This window comes from Orbicella franksi, chromosome 13 (genome assembly GCF_964199315.1).
Source record: "Orbicella franksi chromosome 13, jaOrbFran1.1, whole genome shotgun sequence".
NCBI classification, from domain to species: Eukaryota; Metazoa; Cnidaria; class Anthozoa; order Scleractinia; family Merulinidae; genus Orbicella; species Orbicella franksi.
Window position 1 is genome coordinate 19,193,849 of NC_138157.1, and position 28,000 is coordinate 19,221,848.

At 37.4% G+C, this 28,000-nt stretch overlaps 2 protein-coding genes across 7 annotated transcripts; one reads left to right on the forward strand and one right to left on the reverse strand.

Moving 5' to 3' along the window:
• The first annotated feature begins 10 nt into the window (after positions 1–10).
• On the forward strand, positions 11–7,685 carry LOC145466584 (NAD-dependent protein deacylase sirtuin-5, mitochondrial-like). 3 transcript variants are annotated; one of them, XR_014041941.1, is made up of 7 exons: positions 11–573; positions 1,478–1,565; positions 4,021–4,074; positions 4,700–4,823; positions 5,689–5,804; positions 5,989–6,059; positions 6,428–7,685. XR_014041941.1 is itself a non-coding variant. In XM_081450301.1 (6 exons), exons 1-6 carry the CDS (start codon positions 117–119, stop codon positions 6,002–6,004), a joined length of 855 nt encoding a protein of 284 aa, XP_081306427.1. In that variant the 5' UTR covers positions 11–116; the 3' UTR covers positions 6,005–7,685. The 3 variants fall into 3 exon arrangements, 2 of the variants coding, with proteins under 2 accessions (XP_081306427.1, XP_081306426.1); XM_081450301.1 differs by having other exon boundaries at positions 5,989–7,685; XM_081450300.1 differs by lacking the exon at positions 5,989–6,059.
• A 27-nt stretch (positions 7,686–7,712) lies between these two features.
• On the reverse strand, positions 7,713–27,995 carry LOC145466476 (epithelial splicing regulatory protein 1-like). 4 transcript variants are annotated; one of them, XM_081450201.1, is made up of 12 exons: positions 22,848–27,995; positions 22,554–22,679; positions 19,758–19,977; positions 18,311–18,400; positions 16,776–16,830; positions 15,161–15,265; positions 14,069–14,201; positions 13,575–13,617; positions 13,045–13,148; positions 11,943–12,398; positions 10,662–11,144; positions 7,713–10,411 (listed from the first exon to the last, which is right to left on the reverse strand). In XM_081450201.1, the coding sequence occupies exons 1-12, from the start codon at positions 22,974–22,976 to the stop codon at positions 10,391–10,393; spliced, it is 1,965 nt and encodes a 654-aa protein (XP_081306327.1). In that variant the 5' UTR covers positions 22,977–27,995; the 3' UTR covers positions 7,713–10,390. The 4 variants fall into 4 exon arrangements, with proteins under 4 accessions (XP_081306327.1, XP_081306325.1, XP_081306326.1 ...); XM_081450199.1 differs by having other exon boundaries at positions 16,749–16,830; XM_081450200.1 differs by lacking the exon at positions 7,713–10,411 and having other exon boundaries at positions 10,418–11,144.
• Between the last annotated feature and the right edge of the window lie 5 nt (positions 27,996–28,000).

Sequence of the window (28,000 nt, forward strand, 5' to 3'; positions counted from 1 at the left end):
TGTACGAGTGAAACTGGAAATAGTAGTGCCAGTCTCTACGTTGACAATACACGTAAAATGAATGCCTGTCGTTTTTTGCATTTCGTCATGTTATAAACAAAGTCCAGATCAGTGCAATGATTGCATTGCGGAAGTTTAGGCAGTGGTCAAGAGCGGTTGAAACCCCTCGAAACATCATCATGGCTAAAAGCTCTTTTCACACGACCAGTGATAACAAGGCAGAATTCCGTGACCTGCTGCACAAAGCAAAAAACGTGGTTGTTCTTACAGGCGCTGGTGCAAGCGCTGAGAGTGGGATTCCCACATTTCGCGGCTCCGGCGGCCTATGGAGAACTTTTAGAGCTCAAGATTTAGCGACCCTTAAAGCCTTTCACAGGGACCCGTCATTAGTATGGGAGTTTTACAGTTACAGGCGGGAGGTGGTTTTAACGAAAGAGCCAAACAAGGTGCATTATGCGATTGCAGAGTTTCAAAAGAAGTTGAGAAATGAAGGGAAAAGTGTGACTGTCATCACACAGAATATTGATGAATTACATCAAAGAGCTGGGACGGAAGATGTAATAGAACTTCATGGTGAGTGACCGTTTCGTTGACTAGATCTTACAATATTTTATCATCATCATCATCATCATCATCAGTTCTCGAAGCGCCAGCAAGCGCATAAGGCCGTCAATATTTTCTAAGGTAGTCCTAATGTAGTTGGTATGCTCGCTGATATAAAGAAGCCAATATATTCAATTGTAGAACTCTTCTCATAAGCTAAGGGGCCATCAACATATTCACTTGTTATGTCAACAGCCCCCAAGAAGTCCACGATATATATATCCCAAGGAGGGAGGAGGGGGGCTGGGGTGAGGGGGGACGTACTAATAGGCCAATTTTTGCTGGGTGTATGCCACTGGCCTCTTAGAACCCCTACCCTATCATAATCTATATTTCTGTGGCCAATAAATTATAGACCTCATCTGAGTCACTAAGTACCTTAGCACAGATGTTTCAGTAGACCTTGTTAAAGTTGTGTTTCAAGAACGGAATGTAATGCGAGCCAATTGCTAAGTAATAAAACAACAGTAGCAACTTTTTTGCTTTGAATCTTCCCATTTTTAAATCGCTACTTACCAGAATTTTCCTACCCTCAAAATCCTGAATTGTGCAACCCCATTCTAATAACTTTATCAAAAATGCAACCCCATCCATTAATGACACATCTCCAGTAGTACCCCCCTCTGCTGGTTATATCTATAGATGTTCAGTTCTTTGAGGTTTACTAGAACCCCAGGGGAGTTAGTCAAGGGGTGGGGTTTAAAGTCAAGAATATGGTCATCATGTATAGTGGCAGGGAGGCACTTTTATTTAATGGGTGTATTTGGGCAGAGGGAGGGGTTATCATAAAGCTTAAAAATATTGCAAGTTGCAGTTGCTTTGCTTCCTCGAGTTTTATGCCATGGTACTGGAGCTGGAGCCTGTTCATTTTCAGGTACACTGTTCAAGACAAGATGCATTGTATGTGAACATGTAGCAGAAAACAGGAGCAGCCCAATTGTCCCAGCATTGGAGGGAAAGGGGTGAGGGTACAGCCATATTGCAAGCTACAATCGGCAACATAATTAGTTGACACATTGTCTTTCAATAGTACTTTTAGTGTACCGAATGACATGACTCTTTTTATCGCGCAGTAAACTGTGGAAAAGACCCCGCTCCCTCATTCAATCTTGTTTGTTTGTACCTCACGATCACAGCAATTGCCAAACAACATTGTTTGGGGGTGAGGGGGGGCTGAAAGGACAAGCTAGGAAGGCAAAAAGGGATCACAGTGAGGAAATAGGGGGTGAAAAGGGTGAATGTGTCAACAATTTTGTCACTGATTGTAGGTGATATTTCATTATGCATTTTTATGATAAAACTGCAGCAGCTATAATGCAAAACCTTCTGTATTACCATCGTGTTTTCTGACCAATCTGTGATTTTAGATCCTAAGAGCAAGCCTGCAAATAACAGTCAGTGGTGATTCGGGCAATTGTCCGGTAAATTTGAGGTTTTGACAGGTAAAAGCTGAGCCTGGTCGGACACTCTGACTGGGCATTTCTGCTAAAATGAAAAATATTTTAACTGGAAATTTGTGGCCAGATATGGGACAAGTTATTTTGTTATACTGCCACACAATACTGCGCATAAAAGCATTGTTATCGGTTTTGTTTTATTCTAATTCTGATAATTTTATCATGCACAGTGCGCCGTCTCAAATGTTATGTCGAATCGTAAACATATCACACCAGCGCCACTATTCCTGCGTGTTAATTTATGCATTTTGCGGTGGCATTGTGAAAGATCATGAAGCCCCATTTAGTCTGAATTACATTTGTCTGAAAAACTACTTAGAACTGAGGTCTTATGTATTTACTTGTTGTTTGTTACCACCAAGTGTTGTGGAATTAATTTTCAGTTGTGATACATTGACCTGATTAAGATATTATGGAAACTGAATACTCGGCCCAAATACTCACGTTTCATTTATCTGAATGCAATCGCTTTCAAAAACTTTAAAACCTCTAAAAGGTAACCAAATGTTTTTCTAGTCCATATGATCAAAACTCAGTTTAATTTTTAATCCTTTATAGTTGTTTTACATCTGTCAGTGTGGTCGAAATATAGTTTCCGTACCACAGACATGTTTTTGTGAAAAGCGTGAATGTACAAATTGGTCACGCTTTATAGTCACGACCGCCTCCAATTCCACATTTTAAATAATTACACAAATTTTTTATTCAATTGACCCCAAAAGCTTTCAGAGGAAACTTGCTTTCAGAAAAAGTCGAAGAATTCATTTCAGTCAATTTTCAAGTCTCTGAATGTTATTGTGAGGTTTTATACTGACAAGCTGTCCACACGGGAGATTGTTTCATCCCTTTTCCTGTTTTCCCTGGATGTTGTGGGAAACTTGTTACATTGGAAACACTTGTGTGACTAGGGGTATAAACGTTTGTAAATTTGTCAATTTTCAACAGGTAAAATAATACCAGACGCAATGTAAAGGTCCCCTTGCTGGTGCTTAAGTAACGATTTTACACTCAGTTGACTTTTAAGCTATTTGAATTTGCAACCAATATTTTGGCGAAGAGTCTACACTGAAATACCAAAATGCCTCAAATGTCTCTTTTTAATGTCTAACGACAAACAATTTTTTTTGTCCAACCAGACTGGCTTTTTGTCAGGTCAAAACTTGTCTTTGTCCTGACAAATGACCTGCCTATCGACAAAAATTATTTGCAGGCTTGTAAGAGAATGAGCATTTTTTTCAGTACACTTTTGTTTGCGTTGATTACCAGAACTGACATTTCCACTTGTTCTTCTGTCATCAGTAGTTTAATGGTCTAATCTCTTTAATTTATTTACTATTTTGTTTGTTCATTCAATCCGTCTTTGTGTATTTGTTAAATTTGTTTCTTTGTTGTATTTTTTCTGTCATGAAATAATTTCTTCTTAGAAAGCCTGAGTTCTAAAATTTTACACTCAAAATTACTTTGCTGTAAACATGTACAACTATCATGGGTACTCTATCTATGCCTGCACTAACATACAGGAACTGCTGTCTACCTGATGAATGGCAGCCTTTCTTTTTGTGCCAGTGAATATAAGAAAGACCACATATTTGAACTTACATGCAGAGAAAGATTGCAGCAGAGCAACTTTTTATTCAAGCTTTGTTTTCTAATAATGGAGGTTTTCGACAAACAATTAAGAATAAAAAATCAGCGCTAATAATTTTGAATGGCGTTTCGATGACTTGTTCATCAAATTCAATTCCTAACAGCTGCTTAAGTTGTGTGTACATAACTGCAATGATCATTCATGTCTTTGCGTCTTTTTTTGTTGAACCCATCAAATTGCATTTAATTGCATTAAAATCCCAACATTTCTAGACTTCTAAAACATCACTGATTGATCGTCAGTTATGAACCATAACTTTGTCATCTTTTGAAGATGGTAGAAAAACCTAGTTATTTCAATTTTGGTATCCAGTGCCCCAGATCCCGATGCTCAAGATGCTGAGATTCCAGAGGAAGATTTGCCTAGGTAAGAATAATTAGCCTCCTCACCCCTAAAATAGTCTCAGATGCAAGAATGCCACTGAAGCCCATGCACTTATAAAATCCACCCATGGATGCCAACTCTCCTGGATTGTCAGAAAGTCTCCAGGTTACAGACTGAAGCTTGCGGTCCCTTTACAGGTCACCAAATCTCCCGGCTACAAAGGAAATAAATTGGCTTGAAGGACACTTTTTCACTTTTATTAACAGTAAACGAAGCATGGGAGCTGTACTAGGGGAATATTGGACCCATACAGGTCTTGACAGTATGGGCTAAACATAGTGAGTTCCGTAAGAATAAAGATCAAGGTATATTCTCAGGGTAAATTTTCCAGTATCCTCCCAAGAGGGTCTGTCGCAAACTCTTTGGTTAATGAGAGATTTATTACATGTTAACAAAAATTGTTTAGAAGAAATGGTAGAGAATCTTCTCTGGAAATGGTAGCCATAAAACTACAAGAAAAGTGAATGGGATCATTTGGGACAATACTACATGTAAGATTATGTTGTACCAGCAAAAGAGCAGTCTGATTGGTCACTTTTAGTTATTGGCCCAATCTGAAAAAATTTACCCTGTCAAGACAGGTAACAAAGGGCATTACTTTTGTCAGGTGTGAGCAGCCCAACTGTGGGAGCTTAGCCCGTCCCCATGTGGTGTGGTTTGGAGAAAGCCTTGACCATGGTGTACTGAATGCTACTAATGCAGCTTTAGATAAGTGTGACATGTGTCTTTTGGTAAAGAAATAATCATTTTTTCCATAGTTTATTAGTAAATAATCTTGTTGTTTCAGTAGGGTCTAACTCAGTTTCCCACAAACAATAATAATTATTGTTTTTAATTATTTCTTTACATTTGAGGTGGAAATTACACACTGATTGTCATTTGAAACTTGCAGCTGTGTACATGCACTCATGTACATGTATTTGACTACACTTTTTGTCTTTTTTTGGAATTTGATCATCCTGTAGCCTTTTGAAATCTCTCATTGCCATTTTTTTTTTGACAACCACTAGCCACAGCACAGTAATGGCCAAGTTTACATCACCTCAGCTAATCATTGGCTAAAGCTTGCGCATTAAAATGCCAATAGAATTCTCTTCTAAAGTGTATTAGTACAATTCTACTAGTATACTAATGCAAATGCTGTAATCTAATTGGCTAAGCCATTGCACGTCATCTAGGAAATGGCGACATTTTTTTCATTTTTCCAAAGTTTTGAAGGAACATTTTGATGAGCATGGATAATTAAATTCCTGAGAAGTCAAAATGAAGGACATTTACGGTTTCTTGACATTTTAAAAAGTTGAAATTATTGAAAAAACTGATGCGCATACACAAAACTTCAATTTTAAATGACAATTCAATCCAAGCGACCTTTTTCAGGTGCAAAGCTTAATAATACGTCAAGAAATAATGGGAAACTGTTATTTGAAGTAAATTTTAGTAAGAATTCTACTAATTAAAAACAATTAGATTATGTGCTCTCGATTTCTTTGAGGTGATAGTTGATTTGGCCTTTGGCCTCATCAACTATCACCTCATAGAAATCGAGAGCGCATAATCTAATTGTTAATTATGAACATGCATGTACACCTACAGGTTGGCACATCATCTGTGGTGTACCCTGCAGCAGGGTTTGCTCCAATGCTGGCTATGAAAGGCGTCCCAGTTGCAGAGTTTAACATGGAAGAAACTCCATGCACTGGAGAGTTCAGGTACACATAAACAGTGCTAGCTTTTTTGTCTAACATAATGGAAATATAAAATGAAATGGCAGAAGAATTGTCAAGATGGGTTCAGCTTCACTTATCCTTCATGACAAGTGACACCTGAGGCATGTACGTACATGTAGATGCAGTATCAGCTTCATTGTTCAACAAAATCTTTTTTCCCCTACAGATCTGGCATGAAATGAATCTAAATAAAATCATAATTGACCACTCCCCAGGCCAATGGAGACAAATGATGAGGTAACAAGATCCAGTTTTGTGAGGGTGGCTTGAAATTTTTTTCTACCCTAAGAGGTACCGATTCTTACATAACACAATATCTCCTGTCATATCTTTTTGGCTCAGTACCCTAAAAGGTACCGCAAGAGCTCCATCTGTGGACCTTTTGAGGCTGAACACCCCAACAGGTACCAAAACTGCATTTGTAAACTCTAAAAGGTATGATGAGCACCCCTGTCATTTTTGTATGGGAGTCCCTCCCCGCCCCAACCCGGGACAACCAGAGGTTTCACAAATACAAAAAACCCTCATTTAACTTAAGTATATCCGGTTCAATAGCTCTCAAGAATATGATGGACTAACAATTCACACTTCTTGTATTTGTACAGGTTTCATTTCCAGGGTCCAGCTGGTGAGACTCTGCCCCCATTACTTAATGAAAAATCAGTCTAAATGGACCTTCTTTGACAAACTTGATTTCTCCATCCCAGGATGGGTAGGATGGTCGTTATTTAACGCATAACATGGTCTTATTAGCAACAAACTGAGGACCACCAAAATCAGGGAGATCACTTGCACTATGCACATTTTCTACAAGGGTTTTGTTGAAATCAGTAAGGAGTGATGGCTAGCACCGGGAAGTGAGAATTTCATCACTAGCAAATCTAGGCCTGTTCATACAGTGGGGATGCCAAAATAGTGGTGACAAAAGAAGAGGTCCAGGCTCCCCAACCATTTCCTAGATCTGCCATTGGTTATCTAGCCTGAAATGAAAGGCCCCCATGAGGAAAGATAATAAAGGATAATAATAATAAAGGATGTCAGTCATCTTCTGCCCTCAGCCTAATCCGTGCATGAGCAACACCTAAGTTCTGTGTGTTATAATTCCATCCGGTGATGTCACTTTATTATAATGCTGAGAATTTAGGTGCCTCTCGCGCGGGGATAAGGCCGAGGTCAGGAGATGACTGACAGGCTAGTTTACGCTACTGGTCATCCCTATGTGTCACCTTGCACAACAAAGTTCGGCTATAAAAGGGATGGTACCTCATGTGTTTTAAACCTTTTGAGCAGAAAATGCAAATGATTACTTTAGCAGCCATGAAACGTGGAGTCAAGTGTCCTGCAAACTGAATAACTCAGCTTCAGGACAGAACCAATGCCAAAAATATGATATAATTTTACCATGCCCAAATACGCAATTAGCCAATCAGAAGACTGGCTGACAAGCCTAATAAGGCAAGTTCTTGGCCAAATTTGGTTATGGTGAACACCTAAGCATAGCTTTTTGGGTACACTTGGGCAGTGCAGTTGAGCCAACATATGAACTCTCACTTGACCAAACTTGCTTGTTATGCTGCCAAAGTGTACCAAAAAGGTATGATTAGATAAGTATTCTTGGTAAAATTAAACACAATTCAGCAACTCTTGTAGAAAATACAGAGGTTCTTAACCAGCTATTTACAGTTTGATGGCAACTGACAATCGGGCGTCAGAATGGTCAGACCCTGCCAGGCCCCTTCTATAACAGAACTTCTTGTTGTTTAGGGGAATTTTTAAAAAAAGTAAATAAAATAAACTCACAATCTATTCATTTTATTTTTATTTCCAAGAAAGTCCAGTCATTTCCAGCTAAGTATGATATAGATAGCTAAAGATTTTTGCTTTGAGGTAAAAATCATAGCAAAGAAATGTATATCTATGCAGGTATTAAAGTTTGTAAGACATGTCACAAGTTTGTTTCTATTTTACAATGGAGATTGTTTACTCATTTTAGTAGGTTTAAAAATATAGCTAAAATAATTATTTGTACTTAAGTCTCTTTGTTACCTTGAATATCGCAATGCAAACTTTACGATTTGTAAAATGGTTGGAGATTATATCATAAAGTGTCTCGCACTCAATCATGGCACTGCCGTGAAAGATACTGACTCTGTCATGAAGGGTAGTTATTCCATAACTGAACATAGACCGTTATTTTGATCACATCCTGGAATAGCTATAATTATTATTATGAAATTGTATTTCTTCTACTTGTAATTAATAAAACTGGATTGAAATAACAAGACATTCTTGGTAACAATATCACAATGATTGATCCGCATTCAGGAAACATTGAAGGTGGCACGTATTCACCACCAGCACATTTTGAAAATATAATTAGTGCAATTTTATTAATGGCAATTAAATTACACTGGCTTTGCCTGAATGCTTAAAACATGTAATTTTTATTTGGTTTTCCTGGCTTTTATGTATTGTCATGTTTCTGCTTCTTTTTGTTAAAATAATGTTTCTCTTTTCTCTGTCAATTTAACATATAGCTTATATTTCACATTCATTTTCACTGCAGACATGTTCAGCTTGTAGTAAAACTGTATTTTGACTGTGATTGAACAGATTGTCATTCTGGCCCTTGCAATGACTGGTAATACACAGTTATTTGTCAAACATATAATTAGTTGTAAGTAAATAAAAACAATATGGCCAGTTCAAAAACTTTGCCCATAAATATTGCAATGTTTAGAGACAAATAAATGTTGGAGAAATTATTTGTTGGTCTATGAATATGATCCAGTCTTGACTGAACATTGTTCCTCTAATCCTGAAAAATAATCTTATCCACTCTAACATAATTATCAATCAAGTCTCTTGGCAAAGTCATGCCACTGTTAGGATGTAACCATTTTAGCCCTTAATTGATCAGTCTCTTGTTTCTTGTAAAAAAAAAAAAACAAACAAAATCAAACTCAATTGAAACATGTATGCCACAGAGAGCAAAATAGTAACAGATCAATCAAAGACTTCACATAATCAAATTATCCTAAATGACACTGTGCAAAACATATGGACACCAGGAAGAAGAGTTCGTCTGTAGAAATCAGGGCTCAAAGGGTTAACTTCTTAACAAGATAGACTGCGGCATTTATTATAATCAGTAATTCAAACTCTTTTGATTGCAATGTACAGCTTTGTTATATAATGCTTAAGCCAACAATGGCTTTGTTCCTGCATGACTAGCAACTAATACAAAAGTTCTAAAAACTAGTTTGAATCTGACTATCAAACATAAATTGATACTAATTACATAACTGTACAATGTACGTTTATGCTCTAATTTACAGCTGACAGCCAAATGAACCTTTTCAGCCTCACAAGGCTTAATTCAGTTGACAGATCTTTCTATGTCTCAATGTACAAACGGCGAGAAGCTGTTAATAGTTATTATATAGACAACAGCAAGCTATTTTGCATTGTGGCAAAGGCCAAGCCATGAGATGTGTTGGAGAGCAAAGCAAGCCAGAGGGACTTGGCATGAAAAAAAGTGGCATTTGCCAACTTATCTCTTGCAGCTTCGCCTTTGCTTGTGCCACAGCATATGACAGCCTGGTCAAAGGCTATATTGTTTTTAAATCATGTTCTTGCTATGATTCATTGTACTCTTCTAAACCACCAACAAGAGAAAATTGAATGTTCATTTTTATTGAGGCTGAAAAGATTGCATGTTGAACTGGTGTCTTGGGTTCCAGCTTGAATAAAATAAATAAAATCTGTATTTTGAAAACATTTCTACAATTCATAGTAATTATTATACATTATCATTCTGATAATTGATTTACTGCACATTAATTTGTTTGTTGGTTTTCCTAAAATCTAGAGATGCCTTTGCATGAAATAATTGATTATCAGTAGTTACTAAATTCATGGCTACTTTATCAAGTAGAATGCTAAAATTTGTCATTTTTCATCAAATTAATTCAAAGCATAAATCTTAATTGATATCAATTTTGTGTCACAAACTTTTGCTCTCGTTTTAATCTCAATTCTTGCACTATTTTTCACTTTTAAATATTTTCGTTTCATTGCAATGTTATTTTCAGAACTTTTCACACTGTTGAGTTTTTGTTAAAACTAAACTTTTCTCATTCAAATTATCTGTTATCTTCTATCTTTATCGTGGAAGGTACACAGAAAGTGAAGCATTTCTGAAACACCTTTCATTAGTGTCTTTTTTGTGCAAGATCTTTCACAATTTTTGAAAGTTTTACTGAGAATTTGGTAGTGTGGTTACATACTTAAAACTGCTGCATTGATATTTTGTTTTCACCAAAACTTGCACTAATTTATTGATTTTTTTTCCTCTGTGACCAGAAAAGATAGAGGAGACCTCTGGCTACTTTGAGCTGTTGTTAAGCAGGCAGCATTAGCTACGTAAGCTCTAGACTCTATGAGCTCATCTTGATTTATCATTTCTAAAGTGATTTTGTCATGTACTATGACTATTAATAATTATTGTCTATTAAGGACTACTTGGAGTTGATTTTGTTCTGTAACTCAGTGTTGCTTTATTTCAACTACCTTCCATAGTCTGCAATCTGCAAGTAAACAGTACGCATTTGGTTTATTAGCTTTTGATTAGAATGATTAATGGTAACTGCTTTTAGCATTATTTGGTAGTCAGAAGAATTGTTTGCACAAACAGAACTTACAGTGGTGAATTAAATATCAATATCTGGGATGAAACTTAACATTGGCACACCTTAATGACAAGGCAATTTTTTCTTCTTGAAAAAACAAGTTCTTCATCCGAAGTGAAAGTTAATTCTGGCCAAGTTGTTGGATTACCTGGTATCCTTGAAAGAAGGGTATCATTTCGTAAGGTTGCGGCAAGTATGGTGACATTCTCATCCTAACATTCGTACTGGCTGGTGGATAATAACTCACACTGCCTCCTCCAATACCACTTGTAGGCATGACACAGTTGAAGTATGTCGGTGAGTGAGGTACATACATGCCTGTTGGACTGCGACAAGCAGATGTAGCAGTTATATTGTCTGTGTGTCCATTCATATGTGTCCCATTTGGACTGGTGACCATGCCATTGGTCACAGGGTACGAACATGGATGACTGTAGGGAGTATTGTTGACTGATGTCATCTTAGTTTGATTGATTGTGCTGCTTGTAATGATTGAAGCAATGTCGACTCCTGAGCATGGAAACACTTCAATGTATCTCTCTCCCATGTGCTGTCTGTGAAGATCAGTGGTGGCTGTTTTAGCACATTCTGCAGATACCAACTGTACATAGGCATCTCCAGAGGGTCGACCCTTAGTATAAAGAAGCAAAATTTCAGTCATTGTAAAATGTCTCTGCCTGGACCACGACAGCCATTATTGCTACTCCCCTGGATGGTATGCTAATCCATCACAAGTTAACCCCAGCATCCTCTTAGCTTGCCTTACAGTTTGCCCGTAACCCATTCATACTGCTGAATGAAGAGATGCACTGTGAGAGTAAAACTTACACCAAGTGACCTCTCAACTAGAGTTCCACACACTTACTATCAGGCAACTCCATCTTAAGGTGGAAAGAGGCTCTGCATCAGAAACATGTCTTTTCCAAGAATTCTTTCCCAACTATTCAAGTAAGGCTCAACCTGAGGAGCCTTGAATGCTCAGAGTATCACAAATAGTACTACAGCTTTATTATTTGTACAGGGATTGGGGTGAAAAAGCATCTAACATTTCAGACTAGTGTTTAAAGACTAAAATAGAACTAATTTTTGCATTTCGAGAGTAGCTATGCGAGACGTTGGTTTCTTCAAAGGCTTTTAACCAGATGGCCATTTTAGGTGATTTGTGGATAATCACTTTAAAAACAAATTATTTCATAATGTTCTCGCATTCTGCTTTATAAAATTATTGTTGACTTGGGATGACCTCAAAGCAAATTTTGGCATTTTGGGGTTTCTCCTTTTCAAATCCTGGGCAAAAGCCTGTTCTAAAGCTGTTTAAAGTTATCCCAAACTTTCAGAAGTGTCAGGACTTCTGCAAGACATACCCCATGTCTGGCATCTTATACAGAAAACAACTCATAGAAATAGATGTACTCTTGATAAAACTCACCTGGGTGTTAAAAACCATGTGAACCCCACCAGGAATGACGAATGCAGCATGCTCCTTAAGAAAGTCTAACACATCTTGCACTGTTGCCGAGAATGGCAGACCCCTTAGGCGCAGACAGTCTTTGGTGTTCATGCCATTAATGCATGGCCCGGGAAGTAAGAAAGGAGGGTGAAATGGTGGTTGTTGAGGAAGGGGTGGCAACATGATAGGTGGAAAGTTGTGCAAGAAGTTGCTGTAAGAATTCAGAACTTGCTGAACCTCACTTTGGGAACTACGGAACAGCTCAACATATCGGGAGCCCAGTGTGCATCTGTGCTTTCTTAATGCTGCACATCCATGCTCTTCTGTTTCAAAAAGAACAAACGCATCTCCTGTAGCTTTTCCAAAACTATTTCTGACCATAAGGATTCCTGCTTCTCCTTTGAATACTGGTGCATCCTCATCAAAGAATTCAATCTATGGATGTGATACAAACATGAGCATTAACGAAATTGCAAGGAGTCGACAAACAAGTTATAACTCTCAGAACAACAAAATTATAACGCTATTTAGTTTAAAAAAGTCTAAAACATGCTTTTCAAACTACAAGCATCATGTTTCCACATACAAAACTGGTTCTTATAAGAGCAGAAATACTTCATTAGTTAACTAAGATTTTTCCTGTACATGTATGCTGCCAGTATGCCACCCAGTAATAAAGAACTCAAAGTCATGAGATGACAGAATTAATGTTTATTAATCAAACATTAATTACCGGTATTATTTTGTTTATGAGGTTTTGAAGTGAACAATTTTTTTTTTAGTTTCAGGTATCTCTGTAACACTATGTAAAAAACTGTAATTCTCACATATAGAATTTGCAATTAGCTATTTTGGCCATAGCAGAGACCAGCCTCACTATTTCTTAGATAAATGTAAACTATATTACTTCCTAACTAGCAATTAATCTACACTCTAGTACTAAATATTATCAAAAGAAGCCAAATTATATTTGAAAAAATACAGTGTAGCTCCAGGATGGGTTCATCCTTGTAACAAAGGGCACAAATTTAACTTGAACAACCTGATTTCTTCATTGTTATTTTAAGACAAGGGAACTCACAACTTCTGTCTCCTTGGTGTTGAATGGAAGTCCCCTCATTCTGATAATCACATCAGCCTTGTTCGAAACAAAGTTGGCAGCAATCTGCGTGACATCAACTGGACCTAGGAGTAACACTGTTGCTGTTAACACTGTTTTAACATAACTTAATATATAAATTGATTACTATAAAAATAAACTGGGAAGTAACACCACAAGGAATTTTTTTTTTGCTCGATTATGTCTTTAACTATGTACTGGTCAAAATACTGTCATAGCTTGTAGAAACAAAATGCATGTATTGAGTAACATATGTCCAAAATCTTTCTTAAAATTTATACCATTCATCCTGCAAAAAAAAAAAGAAACTTTTTTTCCCACTTTGTTCTAAGCATTTTAACATACCAAATTTGGTCCATATACATGCCTACTCTGCCCACTTCCAGAATGGAATCAACTTGTCATCAATTTCCACAATTTTACACAATCAAACTGGTCTTATCATGTAAAATAGTACGAATGATAAAAAAGGTTCAAGAAAAAGAAATTACCTCTGACAATTTTTAAGAAGTCCTGTGCTGTAGCTCTGTAAACCTGAATCAAAATAGAAATAGACATTTAAAGAGTAACTGCACAACAAAATGGAAGCTGGGAGGCTGATTGCTTGATTGAATCCACCACAAATAAAGACAAAATAATGAAACAAACTGAGAATAGTAAAATTCACTGATAGGGGATCAAGACAGAAACATTTCTTTCTTTTCCTTATTTTTGTATGGATTTTCTTGGGAAAATGGTTTTAAATAAGGATGTTTTTCTGCATTGATCTTGAACTCTATTCCCATGACTTGCACACTTTAGTTTGCCATGACCAGTAACAAGTAAAACTAATCACTGATAAGCAGTTTGGGTGGTCCATTGTGTCAAATCACTTGGGCTGCATGCTTGACTGAATTTAAAGTGTTTACAAAAAATATTTTGAACATTTCTGCAGATCACCATAGGACAATGCACACAAAACTTAAAGTAATTCATTGCCACTCACCTCAATGTACCTTGTTCCAAGATGATGTTTGTGTCTTTTCAATGCAAGTTCTCTATGTTCTCCTTTCTCAAACCTTATAAATGCTTCACCATTTCTTCTTCCTTGGGCATTTAAACAAAAGGCGATCCCTCCCCTAATAATGGCAAAAAAAAAAAAAACATTATGACTAAGTTAAACTGTGTAATGATACCAACACAAGCAGCTATCACACTAAACAAATCCTCTCCCTGCGAAATAACTACAATTACTAAAAACTGGATCATTGGATAATGTAATTCGAGAGTTTTTATTGGCTTAGCCATCATGGATTATGAGCCATTATACCATGCTCTACAAATATGGTTGCCGTACATGTGAGTTGGGAGCGTTTTTATTTCTATTTTAGTCTAGTTTTCTATGTTTTGGGGGCATTTTTAATAAAACAATCATTTTTCCACTCGTGCTTGTTGGATATGAGATGAATATAGCAAAGTTGGTGCTACGTGACTTGTTGGCTATCAACCATCTCATGTCCAACACACTCGTGGAATAATTGTTTATTATACAGTGGAACAGCTTTGATTTTAAAGGAGCTCAGTCACGGTAGTTTGAGTTACTATGGCCACATACAAAATTACCTTTAAATGGCAGGAAACCTGAAAATAACAGCTTAATAAGATATAAAAACACCAAAGACATAATGATAAACCATAAAGGAACAAGGATGACTAAGGATGGAGAAGATTAGCACAGACCACAAACAATGAATTTGAAAAATGGAGGCTAAACTTTTCAATATGCGCAAACTGTGACTGAGCTCCTTTAAATCCATTGTAAACACCACATATCAAATTTCTCCAGTTTGGTGCCAGTGTATTTCCTCTAAGAATATTTTGAAAAGTGAAAGTAATACATCAAATTATAATTTTGATTAGAGAATTTTTCATTTAAGATGCACAACAGACAAAGATAAAATTAACAACTCAATTTCATCTCCTTTTTTGCATCTTTATTCTACTGACTATGTGTCCTTCTATGTTTCTAGCTAGAAAAGTTAAGCCAAAGAGAATTTTGAGCAATTATGCCAGTAACAATCAATTTTATGTTACTTACTTTAGGATGTTGAGGCCTTTGAAGAAGTTTGCAACATCTTGATCTGATGCTTGCCATGGAAGACCTCTCGCTCTTAGAATTGTGTCATCAAGTACAAGACCAAGGCTGATGAAGAGTATTAAATAAATATATTAATAATAATAAAAATAATAATCAAAATAATCATAATAACAAGTAATAGTAATTGGACTGAGTGGAGTACAATTCAGGGAGTAATCACGCGAGTAATTTCAAAATCAGACGAGCGCGAAGTGCGAAGCCGATTTGAAATTACGAGCACGATTACTCCCTGTATTGTACGACATGAGGTCCAATTACTAATTAATCGTATCTAAAACAAATTTCAGAATTAGGAAATGTCTCTTGAGAACTTCTTTTGAGTGAAAACATCTGTAACGCTTTTCAAAAGTTTTGAAAACAGTGCAAAGGAAGCCATTAAAGCGCACGTAATTGACGTCCAAATCGTGTGGGTACCCAATTACAGGTGTCCAATTATGAAAAGTTCAAATTGGATACCTGTAATTTGATACCCACGTGATTGTATGCCAATTACGTGACAAATAGGCGCCTGGAGAACCAATCACGATCGAGAATTTTGTTATAGATACGATAATAATAATAATAATAATAATAATAATAATACTTTATTTATATAGCAATATTTTGCTTTAGCTCAATAGCTCTTTATAATAATTACAGTCCAAAGTTTACAATTACAGTTTTACAGTTATAGTGGAAGCTAAAAACGTTACAAATTTATTAAGTATTTCTCAGTTACTCTAATAATAACTATGTCACATGCTAATCTAAATTATAATACCAATTCATAAAAAACTTCCAACTTTTTTGGAGTTGAAACTTAATTTAAGACATTAAAAAAATTCTGCGAAGTGTGAAGTGAAAAGTTCTATTTTAACAAGGGTGCTCAATTCATTCAATGGATGGTATCTGTAGGGTCCCAGGTGGATGTTTGGAAGACACTGAAAAGACTTGGAAACAGCCAGATAAAGGTTATAAGGTATTCCCACAAAAGTGTCAGTTCTCCTAAACTTTCTATTATCTCTTTGGAGAGAAAAAGAAAGCTAGCCATTTCTTTTGTCAACAAAGTTCTGCTCTAGTGTGAAATAAAACTTACACAACTTTGTTTAGTTTAGAAGTAATTAAAATATTCATAAAACTAATATAATAATTATTTCCATGTTAAATATCTTATATTAGCTTTAACTAAAATTCAAACTAATAAAAGAAACAAAATCACTAACCTAGTGAGAGGAAAAAGTATTAAAGAAAAACAACAACAACTAAAGTACCAGTAAGCAAAATGGAATATACATCACATTTTATTTACATTAATATTATTAAAACTACAAAATGTGTAAATTGTTCCAGAAAATGTCAATATACACCTCCAATGAAACTTTATCTGGTAAACGAACCCTCTGAAAATTCCAGTTTTGGTTCATCCCTTTCTTTAAAAATTCTAGTTTTTGAGAGCCCCCTCTCCCTTGGAATTTCCAGTAACACTCCTTGGGGTGGGCATGGATATTTTCTAGAACCACACAATGGACTAATATCTCAAGGTACCAACTTTTTTGTTCGCAAAGAAGCACCATACCATGGTCCAGGCTCATACTTCCCACTGATCTTTTCAACATCTTTAAACTTGTGACCTGACAGAACAAACATGTGAGTGACTTAAGGATTCATGAGACTCACTCCATGTGACTCTCTCATGAGTATTTGAACTGTTTATGAAATTCCAAATATGTGCAATTTATAATATTTCAGCTGAATTGGAGAGGTAATGCCTGTCTTCAAGTGCACATTTATATACCTAGCTCAGAGTGTCTGAGAACCAATTGCTGCTAAATGTGAGAATTAGAAGTTATCCTAGGCTTAAAGGCATTTTCTTTAAGTATCCCTTGAAGATCATCACCCAAAGAAAAACACAAAGGTGAAGAAAACTGAAACCAGTTCCTGATAACTTGTGATAATAGTATTATAGATCAAATTCAAAGCTGATGGTAATAGGATTAACGTAATCCCTTTTTAAACAACCAGGCCACCAGATGGAACAAGGCACTGTTAGTGAAGTGCCTTACACAATAACGCAACAAGGAAGTTGTGTAACAGGAACAAGTCTAGGTTCCTTTGACAGAAATTGACCAGTATTTTGATGAGTTTTTCTTTTTGGAGTTTTGGGAATTTCACATATGCTGGCTAGTTTCTGACTGTACATCGCAAAAGTCTGTTAGCTACAGAGTACATGACAGTGGTGTCCCCTCACACAAAGCAATTTTTGGTCTCAAGGAAGCTTTTAGGAATTCACATTAAGGAGACAGGTGTGAACAACATTTCTGCCAGATCATTAAAGAAACTGGGATACCAGTAAAAGGTGCTGCTATGTTAGTGTTTGTTGTATAATGCTGGTATAACATTTCATTCAAAAGCTTCACTCTCTTAACTTTGATTAGTCTCATAATGTAAGCAAGCAGTTGCTTTAAAACTGTCAAGCTGGCTGGTAAGACCACTGAAACTAAGGGATGTTTATCGTATATAACCATGACAACCAAATATATTGAACTGCTGAGATTGGCTTCTTTCTGTTGATGGCAGATAAATTACTTAGCTGTCATCAATAATTAGAGAAAGCCAATCTCACCAGGCTAGGATTCCACAACATCTTCACATGCCATTGCTCAAACCACATCACAGTGCTGGTTTTATTTTTGCACCATTAAATGACCAAATGTTGATAGGCAACACAGATCATCAATGCTTATGCTTGCAAGTGAGATTTGCACTTGTAACATTATTTTGTACATTTGCATGTTGACTACAAATAAAGCGATATGTGCATGGCATTTTCTTGTCTCCAGAAGTCCTGCTTAGATTTGCATAATAAACTATTAATTAAAATTTTAAACAGTTTTCATATTGCATTAAATCATGGGTGAGGAAAATGTCACTTTTGCAATGTTTAAATTGTGGCTGGTAGCATTTCTTTGTAGTAGACAAGCATTTAAACCCATACAGGCATAGAACCCAAATCGGGTATAACAAATAAAAAGTACATTAATGTCAATCAAATCAAATGAATGTGTATAATTACAAACACAGTATATTGTGTCCCACTGTCACAAATCTTACCTTCTTTGATGAGATACTGAACCACACTTGCCATAAGCTTGCAATGTTCCAGACCGGCTGGGTTGTTGTTATTTACATCAATTTTACAGTCTGTCAGAAATATTAAGGGAAAACTAAAAGCATGCCTTCAAAACATACACAAACAAAACATTTCAACTTCCTTGAACCATTTTGATGTTCTCAAAAGTTTAGAGAATGACTTGAAGAACAATTTTAATGTTTACATGGTTAATAAGGAAATGATATTTCCAAGCTAGGAAACATGTTTAACTTTTCAAAGGAATTTGATATCGTTATTTAATCTGTAAACCTCATTTCTGTGATTGCACATAACAAATGTGTGCTGCAGGCCATCATAGGGAACTGAACCCTGCTCATTACTTTGAAATTGCATGATCCCTGCAATTGCAGATGTGTATAATATTTCAGGCAATAGCAGTTCCACATTTGGCTTACAATTCTGTGATTGTCTGCAATGCAATCATCTGCAGTCATACTGTGAAGCCTCAGAAAGGGAGGGTGTTACTAGAGGGGGGGGGGGGGAGACCTTTGTTGACATCTTTAAACATTGACTCTTACTGACTTGTAAACAGTGGAAATGGCAAATATGCTGACAATACAACAGAAGTTCCAAATGTAAATGAAGAGCATGTCTTAGCAGACAATAGGAGAGTTGATGCACAAAATCTTATTTCCCAAAGGAGGGGATGAAGCTTATCAAAGAGGGGGGACTTATAAAAAAAATTCCACTTTCAAAAGGTGGGGTGATTTTTTAGAGTGGGGGGCAACTAGAACTTTACAGTAATCAGTCAGTGGATGGAAGCTCTAGCTATTAAACTACCTTGAAAATGATTTAGTATCTTAAAATCATGCCTACAAGTAAATGCTGCCAAAAGCTAACAACCTCTGTAGCCAGGGTAGAATTTTCCCCTTGGATTGGGGGTGGGGAGGGTAGAGTTAGGAACTGTCTATCTCTTTAAGTCTCAAAAGCGGTCAACATCATAGTCGGTATATTTTCCTTTCTAAGTATAATCCATGGCCAAGAAGTTGAAAATAAACAAACAAAAAATGACCAATAACCTAGGGAAACTACCCTGAAATAAGTTGACAAAGTCACAAATTACTAACATCAAAAGAAATGGTTGGAAGTCAGTAAAAGATGATTATTATCATATACTTTTTTGGGGGGGGGGGGGTGGGGAGTAGGAATTTTTCAAAACAAGAATCTTTGTCATCTTCAGGTTCCACAAGATATACTTGTTAGCTTCTCCATGCACCACTTTTTTTTCTATGGCTTGCTTTGCACAATTTGTTTTAGTTTGTGCTATGCAAGACTATGGTTTGGCAATCCCCTCCAATTATGGTCCATACCTAAAGAGGTTACGTATTTGGGGCTCTAAGTAAACATTGCCAAAAACATGACCACCATCAGCTTCAGGAAGGATACATGAAGCCACTTCTTCAAGGTCTTTAAAGTCAGAATCATGCTTCACCACCTTTCTGACTTCCTTCTTAAGATCATAAAAGCTATAAAAGTGTTGTGACAACTTGGCTTTCTTCCTGCCGGCTTCCAAATGTAAGTGATGTCTCAGTGGGAACTGTCCATCTGTCACAAGACACCACCTTTCCCCTGTGCATGTCAGAGTCTCTTCAACAAAGTTGTCAAACTGTACAAAAAAACAATTATAACATTATTTATTTAGCCTTGGAAGGGAAGTTGTAGTCACAACAAGACAACCTACGACTTGTTGCATTACTGTCTTGTTTAAAAGGAAATCCCACTTTTTGTGATTCCGATAACAAAGAAAGTTAAATACTTTGAAAGTCTGTTACATTGTTTAAGCACAATAATGTAAAATTACTTTTGAACTCAAGTTTTTATCCATTTTTGATGAATTCATATCCGCTAATAAAGCTTATTAGATATATTGTAATTCTTCTTAAGCCATATCATTTTGAGAAAGAAACCTTAGGAAACTATAATAAGTCACCTAAGAGATAAACAGTTTCTCTTAAAATTAATATTGGTGCTTTGAGAGCGGACAGGTTTAACACAAGTAAATTAATGAGCCAGAAGATTGCTACAATCATCACTTCTGCTACAGATTAAATATCACTCTCGTCACTTTTTCTGAATGCAGATACTGGTGGTGGAAATTGCTTGCTTGTTTCCATTTAATATGTTTGTAAACCAAGCTATACCCTTCATTCAACATGAGATGTAAAAATATTTCGACAGACAAGGTGTCTGTAAATTATGGAAATAAGTAGAGATTAACAACCGAAGGTTATCAGTCAAGTCTTCATCTAGAGAACGCTATCATTATCAGAAGCTTTTATCATACAATAAAGAAAACACTTTACACTTATCAAAATAGAGAAAGGTAAAACTTAAAATTGAAGAGAAACAAACAGTTTTCTAAAAATTAATTATGAATGAAGGCTTGTGGCAACAAGCTTTTTAAGATCTTGGGAAGAAAAGTAACTGTGCCAAATTAGAATTAGCCAGTGAAAAAGTACTATTAATTTTTATGACCAACCACTTTAGCATATTTTTAGATAAAAAAACACTGAGAAGCTATGCAAATATATCGACCAATAATCTCCATACGTTGACAATACTAACTGTCAATCACTTGACGTTGACAGATTTTGAGGGGTTTCCTGTTAGCCGCAATTGTAGTGGCAAAACAATAGAGGGGACAAAAAAATTTCACGCAGTGTGATATTTACAGTGGGTACTGGAAATCCGTACATTTTTGTTATTCACCGAAGAATACCAAAGAAAATAGAAGCGTCTAGGTTTTGTTCTAGAACAATACAGCCGCCCACTCGCGCTAAAGGAGATTTGAAACGTTTCGATCAGAACGCCAATGCAAATTTCAGCGGCAACGAATCGAAGCGAATGTAATCGACTAGAGACACGTTCGGAGAAATTCTCGAACGAGGATGATTTGATTATGAAAATGATCCTTCGAGAATGTAACCAATTAAGACTTATTCTTAGAGCACGCGTGCGACGAAAGCGTTCTTTTGGACTAATAAGCGAACGGGCATTTACGTGACACTCAAGGAACAATCAGTCGAGACTTGAGATTTATTTTGGGACGCGTTTAGACGCGATCGCAAGTGGAACACATGATATCGAACAATCGATCGCGCTGTTCTCTAAGTCTCGACCCGATGTGATCTCCAATTTCTAGCCTTCGAAAAAAAATACTAACAAGCCTTGCGAGTGTGTACAACTGTTGCGCTTTCCCGTATTTCCGGGGAAACCAGTAAAACCGTCTAAACACGAATTTGAACAAGCGAATATACCATTGGCCCAAAGAGAGCTGTATTAACACTTTCATTCTAAACTGCCGATAAAGATCATGAATATTGTATACGAAGGCGATAGTGAAAATAATATTTCATGCGCAGGGGGGTTGTACGGAGGGAAAGAAAAATAAAAACCCGAGATTTATAACAACCGGGCACCCAACGATTTGGAAACTATGGGAATATGCTTGGCCACACAAGTATACGAGAGATCAACAAAAGGGAAGATAAAAGCTGTTTGTAATTTTTTTTGGAATATTCAATACGTACTGGGTCGTGGAAATTTGGCCCCATACACTCTTCCCGTCGCGCTTTCTCGGTTTGTCCGACCGCCGCAACCCAAGATACAATCTCTGATCTTGGAAATATTTACTACACAAAACCTCATGAAAAAACCTTGTTAGAATTAACTGTGAGCCCTTTTTAATATTTCATTCCCGCGGAGTAGTTTTTTTTTCTCTCCCGAATTGAATTTCGAGCGGCTCAGTGTCTCCGTCTCGAGTTTAGCGCGCGACCAAATCCTATATTGTGGGTCCGTCTCCCTGTTTACCTGGGAGATCACAATGGCAATGCCGAATGTACAAAAAACAAGTACTGTTTGATCCTGTCGAGCGTTTAAAAAATATATCTGGTGAAAATTCTTCGGCCCTGGCTGGTTGTCACTGTGTCTGTGTGATTCAAAACTCCTCAAGCGTGCGAACGGGATCAAAACACGCCAATGAAACATGTATGAATTTTACATGACATATCTTGAAATTTTCCCTCCTCTGTTTTCGGCCACAAGCGCTGTTCCGAGGACGGGATAACGTCAGGGACGACAGAGAACGGAGGATTTTAACAGCGACATTTTCGTGTCTTGTTGTTGATCGAACAAAAGGAGAACGGAAATGAAGGATTAAATACATACGAGTGGTAACGTTACCTCTTCTAAGGCTTCCCCGAGTTGTTCAGCTTCAGTGGTCACAGGCGACTTGGCAGTGGGTTGTTTTAACGCATCGTTCGCTCCAGACAGGCCCGATTTCACAACACATCTATGCACGGAACCCAGCTAATTCGGCATAAACGAACACAGCGTTAGAATTATAATTCACATTACATTGTTCTAACTTCACATCGCCCCCAGAACCCTCGAGAATTTTTTTTCGCATCCGGCAAAGGGAAACCCCGACACAGCTTACACAATCTAATAACAAGTTTACCGCAAGAATTTTTTTACCTGGTTTGATTTGACATCGACAACGATCCACGAGATGCCAGTGATGGTTTCTTCCTCGGTGTCCGATTCTTCAGCCGGTAATCTTGTGGCAGTGCAGTGAAAGCACACCAAATGCTCGGGAGAGCCCATGTTTTCCCTTGCACAGGGAACGAATCAATGAAATGTTGTTCTTGAGTAAGTGTGAGTGGGAGCAGAAAACCAGCCGGGTCGAGTCACATGTCACTGAAGATACCGGCAAATACTGGCCGCTGATTGGACGCCCGTTGAATCGGGGGCTGGCCCACATGCCACGTGGCTTTAGAATAATTACCACGCTTCGCTGAATTCTGACTAACACAGTTTCCTTCGCTAGAGACGAGTCTTAACCCAGGCAACGGGTTTACCCTCTCCGCTATTTGAGAATAAACAATTTTCGCGCGCTCATAAAAGGCTCATTTCATAACAGGATGTGCGCTGTTTTGCTCGCAAACGACGCTTTTAAATTTTAATTGGTCTTTCTGGCGAAGATGATGTGAGTAAAAAGTGACAGATAGAACAAGAGGCGAGCCACTCAGCGTATCACATCACTTCCCTGAACTGGCCTCAAACTGGTCCGTTGCCAGAAGGGCGAGCGAGCGAGTGGACACCCTTATAAACAAAAACAGCATTCGTTTTCTACAACACAATGAACTTTTCACTTTCAGTCGTTTCACTATCCTGTTTAAACTTAAAATATCTTAAGCTCTCTTTAGAGCGCAGTGTTACCGCGGTTGCACTTGTCGTTGCAAACAAAACCTGGACGAAGCGCGTCGAATTTAAGGGGAATAAACTTAAACATGTCTCTGTTACTCAAATTCGCACTCCATGGGAATATTCTACCGTCGTTTATAATGGCTTTTTACAGCTTTCCAACGTGTAATTCTGCAGTAGAAGTAGCACCTGTTATCGCGGGTTGAAAAACGTTAACCTAAACAGAAGTGAGAAAACCCTAAATTTTTGTCACAACACTTATCAACGACCAGGAACTGGGAATGAATGCAACCTCGTTGGCATGGACTGGAGGCACGAAAGCGCTAGCGACGCCATTTTTTTTTTCGGGCGGATAACATGAAGCAAACTGTAATTTAAAGAATGTTTTTTCGTTCTAGTGATGTTTAGGGTTCGTGCTTTTGTCCTGATATACTTGAACGACTTAGAACAACAATGTGAACTGAAGAACATCCCGGATAAGTGACAACAAAATGTAAACACGAACGGACCTCACGAAAGGTGCTTTGGAAAAGAATTATCTTGAACACGATCTAAAGAAAGGCCGGCACAAAGATGTTTATAAAAGGCTTTTCCGATAATCCTTTAAAACAGAAACGCGCTAATATAGATTTCGAGAGAAGAAAAATATACTCCACATTCACGCGAAGTTTAGAACCACTATATTAGCTTCATAAATAATTTCCATAAAATTTTACGCACGCACGCCCCTGCAGAGCAACATTCTGCGTCTTGCGCAAACTACAGCGATATCTAAAAAAAGTTAACTTGAGCAGATACTGATAAGTTACAATTTCAAAACCAACTCCTTAGAACTGCTGACGGACGGAAATAGTTAGTGACCGGATTTAACTTTATTTGGCAGATCAGTTCGTATGATTAGAAGCCTCGGCTTCCGATGTTTTCCCGCCTTATAAGGTGTTTACGACCTTTCAATTCCCTATTGAAAAAGCCACGATATTAAAAGATGTTTTTTTTTTTTTTTTAAGATCTAAATTATAGTATGTTAAAAGGGATCAGTCCGATACTTAAGCATACATCAATAATAGATCTCTGGCGCGCAAAAAAAAAAAATCTTGTAACGAGGCAAAAAACAATAGTTTCACCAGATCATAGCACTGTATAAGGAAGGCCTCTTCGTGAGGAAGTTGTAGAAAACGTGTAAGCTGTCAACTTCGACTTCGTTCGGTGATCGAGGGAAGAGATGTGTATATTTAAAGTCGAATTAAATCAGCTGTTTAACTGTAAGTTCTCTTAATAATGGACAATAGTTCTTTGTGACAAACTCTTGTTTGAAATTTCATTCGATGGTATTTGACTTAAGCGCTTAAAAAACGATAAAATCGCGGCCAGTACTATTGGATTTTTGCCTGTGACACGAATAACCAATAATGAATATTTTACTGGCGAGTTCGTTACCTCGAGTTACTATTAGCTGAATAAATCGTCTGTAAAGCTAAACAAATATAATAAGTAAGTCGGGATTCGTTAGAAATCTTTTGAATTCAAAACAGCTCGGAGAAGCGAGCGAAGAGGAAAAAAACTTCAGTGTTTATCCGACAAGAAACGTTTAATATCGCATAAAACAAATTGCGAAAAGAGAGATGAAAAGAAAACATCCTGTTTCATAAGAAGGCCATCGACACCATCGACAGAATTATAATTATAAGAATATTACACAAATACATCAAAGATGATATATGATTAATAAACTTTTTATACTGCCGAAGAAAAAATAGTGATCGGTACGTAAAGTTTTGAAGCCAGGGCAAAAGGCAATAAGGATAATTTATTTAAGTTTATAGTCTAATATTCTCTCTTAAACCTCTCGCAAACTGAAATTTCCACCGGAATCTAAGCGAAGAAGGAAAGGTAAATTTTCCCCGCGTTTTTGTCTTAATAAATATAAAATAATATTCAGTGTTGCCGGAAAAAAGGAAAAATTTACGTACTGTTTACTTCGCAGACTAATTCCTTCGGCATGGCTAGATACACGACGATGTAAAAATCTTTCTAGCAAAATTTTCAAAAGGATAGATTTTTCCTGGTTAGGACGTGTCGTTAAGGAGCCGACTTAATTCAGTAAAGCAGCTCTTGAATATATTAGCAACGCTATTTACCAACGATAGAAAACCGGCCCGCTTTGAGCGACTCGTAACAAATAGGAAAAAAACACATATAAGAAAGTTGAAGGTGAAGAAGACTTCTTTACGAGAATGGTAATAAAAGACTATTTTTCAAAGACAGACAGTTTCAAATTGTATCGTTCCCTTCTACTTAAAAGTGTTTAAATTGCTCAAGGGTTTCTCGATGCCACGTAAAATATCTACATTTGATCGTTGTGGCAAGTACACCATGGCATCAAACCTACAAATCACATGTACTAGTGTCTTGTTTGATCACAGACCATCAAAAATCGAATTTTACTCGATGTCCGTAGCTTTAAACGTCAGTACTGACAACGTTTTGCAGTGGCATCATACGCTCTTACCACAGTACAGCGAATGAACTGTGTTGTCGACAATTCGAAGTTCGCCGTTTTCCAAAGGAAAAAATGCCGAGAATTCGCCTTGAAAAATGTTCCCTTTGAAATTTAGTAGATTCTCCCGGTAGCAGTTCCTTACATATAACAGTACCATTTTCTGTTCTCTCGTAGTTAGCAGGGTAGGCGGGGAGGGGGGCGGTGGACCTGTTTTAATGAGATACCCCTGGGGATACCCCGATATTGGCAAGGATGTTACTAGGGAACCTTTCGTATCCCGACCTGGGCAAGTCGTAATTCGTAGTGCTGTATTGTGATTAGACAATATCAGTCAGAAATTGTTTGCGCATTTACTGCCTAGGATTTGACTTCGATTCTTCCACCACCTGACTTAATCAAGCAAAATACACTCCTTGACGGTTACATTATACGAAATACAGAAAAGATTGGATTCAGTCCGGCACTACAAAATACACTACAGTGAAAATTGGGAAAACTCATCAACACGCTAACAATTCAATCGCCTACGTCATGGTTTCCTTTAAGGTTTATAGCAGAAAGGCCAATGGGTCTTATAGACAGGGTAAACTCTTTGAACCGAGCTTCTGCGTAACAAAAAAAAAATTCCTCAAGACTGTCAAACCAGGCGGGCAAGATCGTTCTCACTGGCAGTCAGTTTGCTCCGTGCTCTGGTCACTACATTTTGACGCATTTTGCCCACAATATGTTTAGAACCATTTGAGACTAATACGCAATGCCAAACCAGAGTCAAAAACCTACCCCATTTCAGGCCAAAATGGTTATACCCTTTTGTCAGATCAAAACCGCTTAAAAACTACACCTTTTGCACAAACCCATAAAGCTCATATAAGGGAGTACCCCCTCCCCGCCAACCCCGGTTTAGACTTTATGTGTCACATAGACATAACAAGGTTGAGCGCGATTGTGCTTACATGTACCAATGGACGGGATCAAGCTGCACTACTGTTAAATGTATTGTCTACTATGTATCGCATTGAAGCATTCCGTGTTTTGTACGAAAAAACAGTTCTCACAGTATCCGAAAAGGAAAATGACTTGTAATCATGCCGCTACACTCTGGATAGCGTCTCGTGTATTGCCTCACAACTGAGACGAGTTGACGAAAGGCGTTTCGAAAACGCGTTGCAATACACCGATATCTACGTCGAGTTGTGTTACAATGTGCAACGCACAAGTGTTGCGAAATTGTTGCGCAAAATAGATGAGTTTTCCTTCTGGCTAATGTGTTGCACAAACCAAATTGTAACGCAACTTGCGTCTCGTAAACAAAATATGCCAAAATGGCACAACGAATTGCGTAAAATGAGCTTGTGAGCAAGAGTGTGAATTATGTATACTCCAGAATCCGATCGATATATTACTCTGATTTCTCTGACAAAACGAGATACAAGAGTCAGTCACAAAGAGATTTGAACTCGAGGATGAATTTTTTTCAAGAGTCGCCATTAAAAAACAGTAAAAAAAATTGAGTGATTAAAGTTACGTACATCCCTATAATAGTGTCTTTGCCCTTGTCTAACCTTGGGCCGAGTCTAGGATGTTCGTGAAGAATAAAGTTGCTATAACACACCGCTACTAAGCTGGGGAAGCCTCAACACTGTCTGAAGTTCGACCCCATGTTGGGTATTTTCACGACTAAATACGAGAGAAGGGGGAGAGAGAACGATGTGTGCATCCTGCCCGTCAACCGGGGGTCGTTAAAATAAACACCCCTTCATGTATGACACATACAGCATATACAAACCAAAACCGAAACAACCTCGTTCCCAGGGTTTCTCTGGGATCGAGGTTAAGAGGACAATGTTAGCACGAACTGACTGAGAGAAGTGAGGTTGCTAATCATTCAAAGTTCAGAACTATCTACATTTAATTTAAAGGGGGG

Excerpts from the sequence above, each read along its gene's own strand:
- LOC145466584 (XM_081450300.1), top strand. The coding sequence starts at position 117 with ATGATTGCATTGCGGAAGTTTAGGCAGTGGTCAAGAGCGGTTGAAACC. Across the intron at positions 4,824-5,688 it reads AGTGTGACATGTGTCTTTTG|GTTGGCACATCATCTGTGGT; the intron begins GTAAAGAAATAA and ends GTACACCTACAG. Across the intron at positions 5,805-6,427 it reads CCATGCACTGGAGAGTTCAG|GTTTCATTTCCAGGGTCCAG; the intron begins GTACACATAAAC and ends GTATTTGTACAG.
- LOC145466476 (XM_081450198.1), bottom strand. The coding sequence starts at position 22,976 with ATGGGCTCTCCCGAGCATTTGGTGTGCTTTCACTGCACTGCCACAAGA. Across the intron at positions 19,978-22,553 it reads TCGGGGAAGCCTTAGAAGAG|TTTGACAACTTTGTTGAAGA; the intron begins GTAACGTTACCA and ends TTTTTTGTACAG. Across the intron at positions 18,401-19,757 it reads CCTTGAAGAAGTGGCTTCAT|ACTGTAAAATTGATGTAAAT; the intron begins GTATCCTTCCTG and ends TATTTCTGACAG.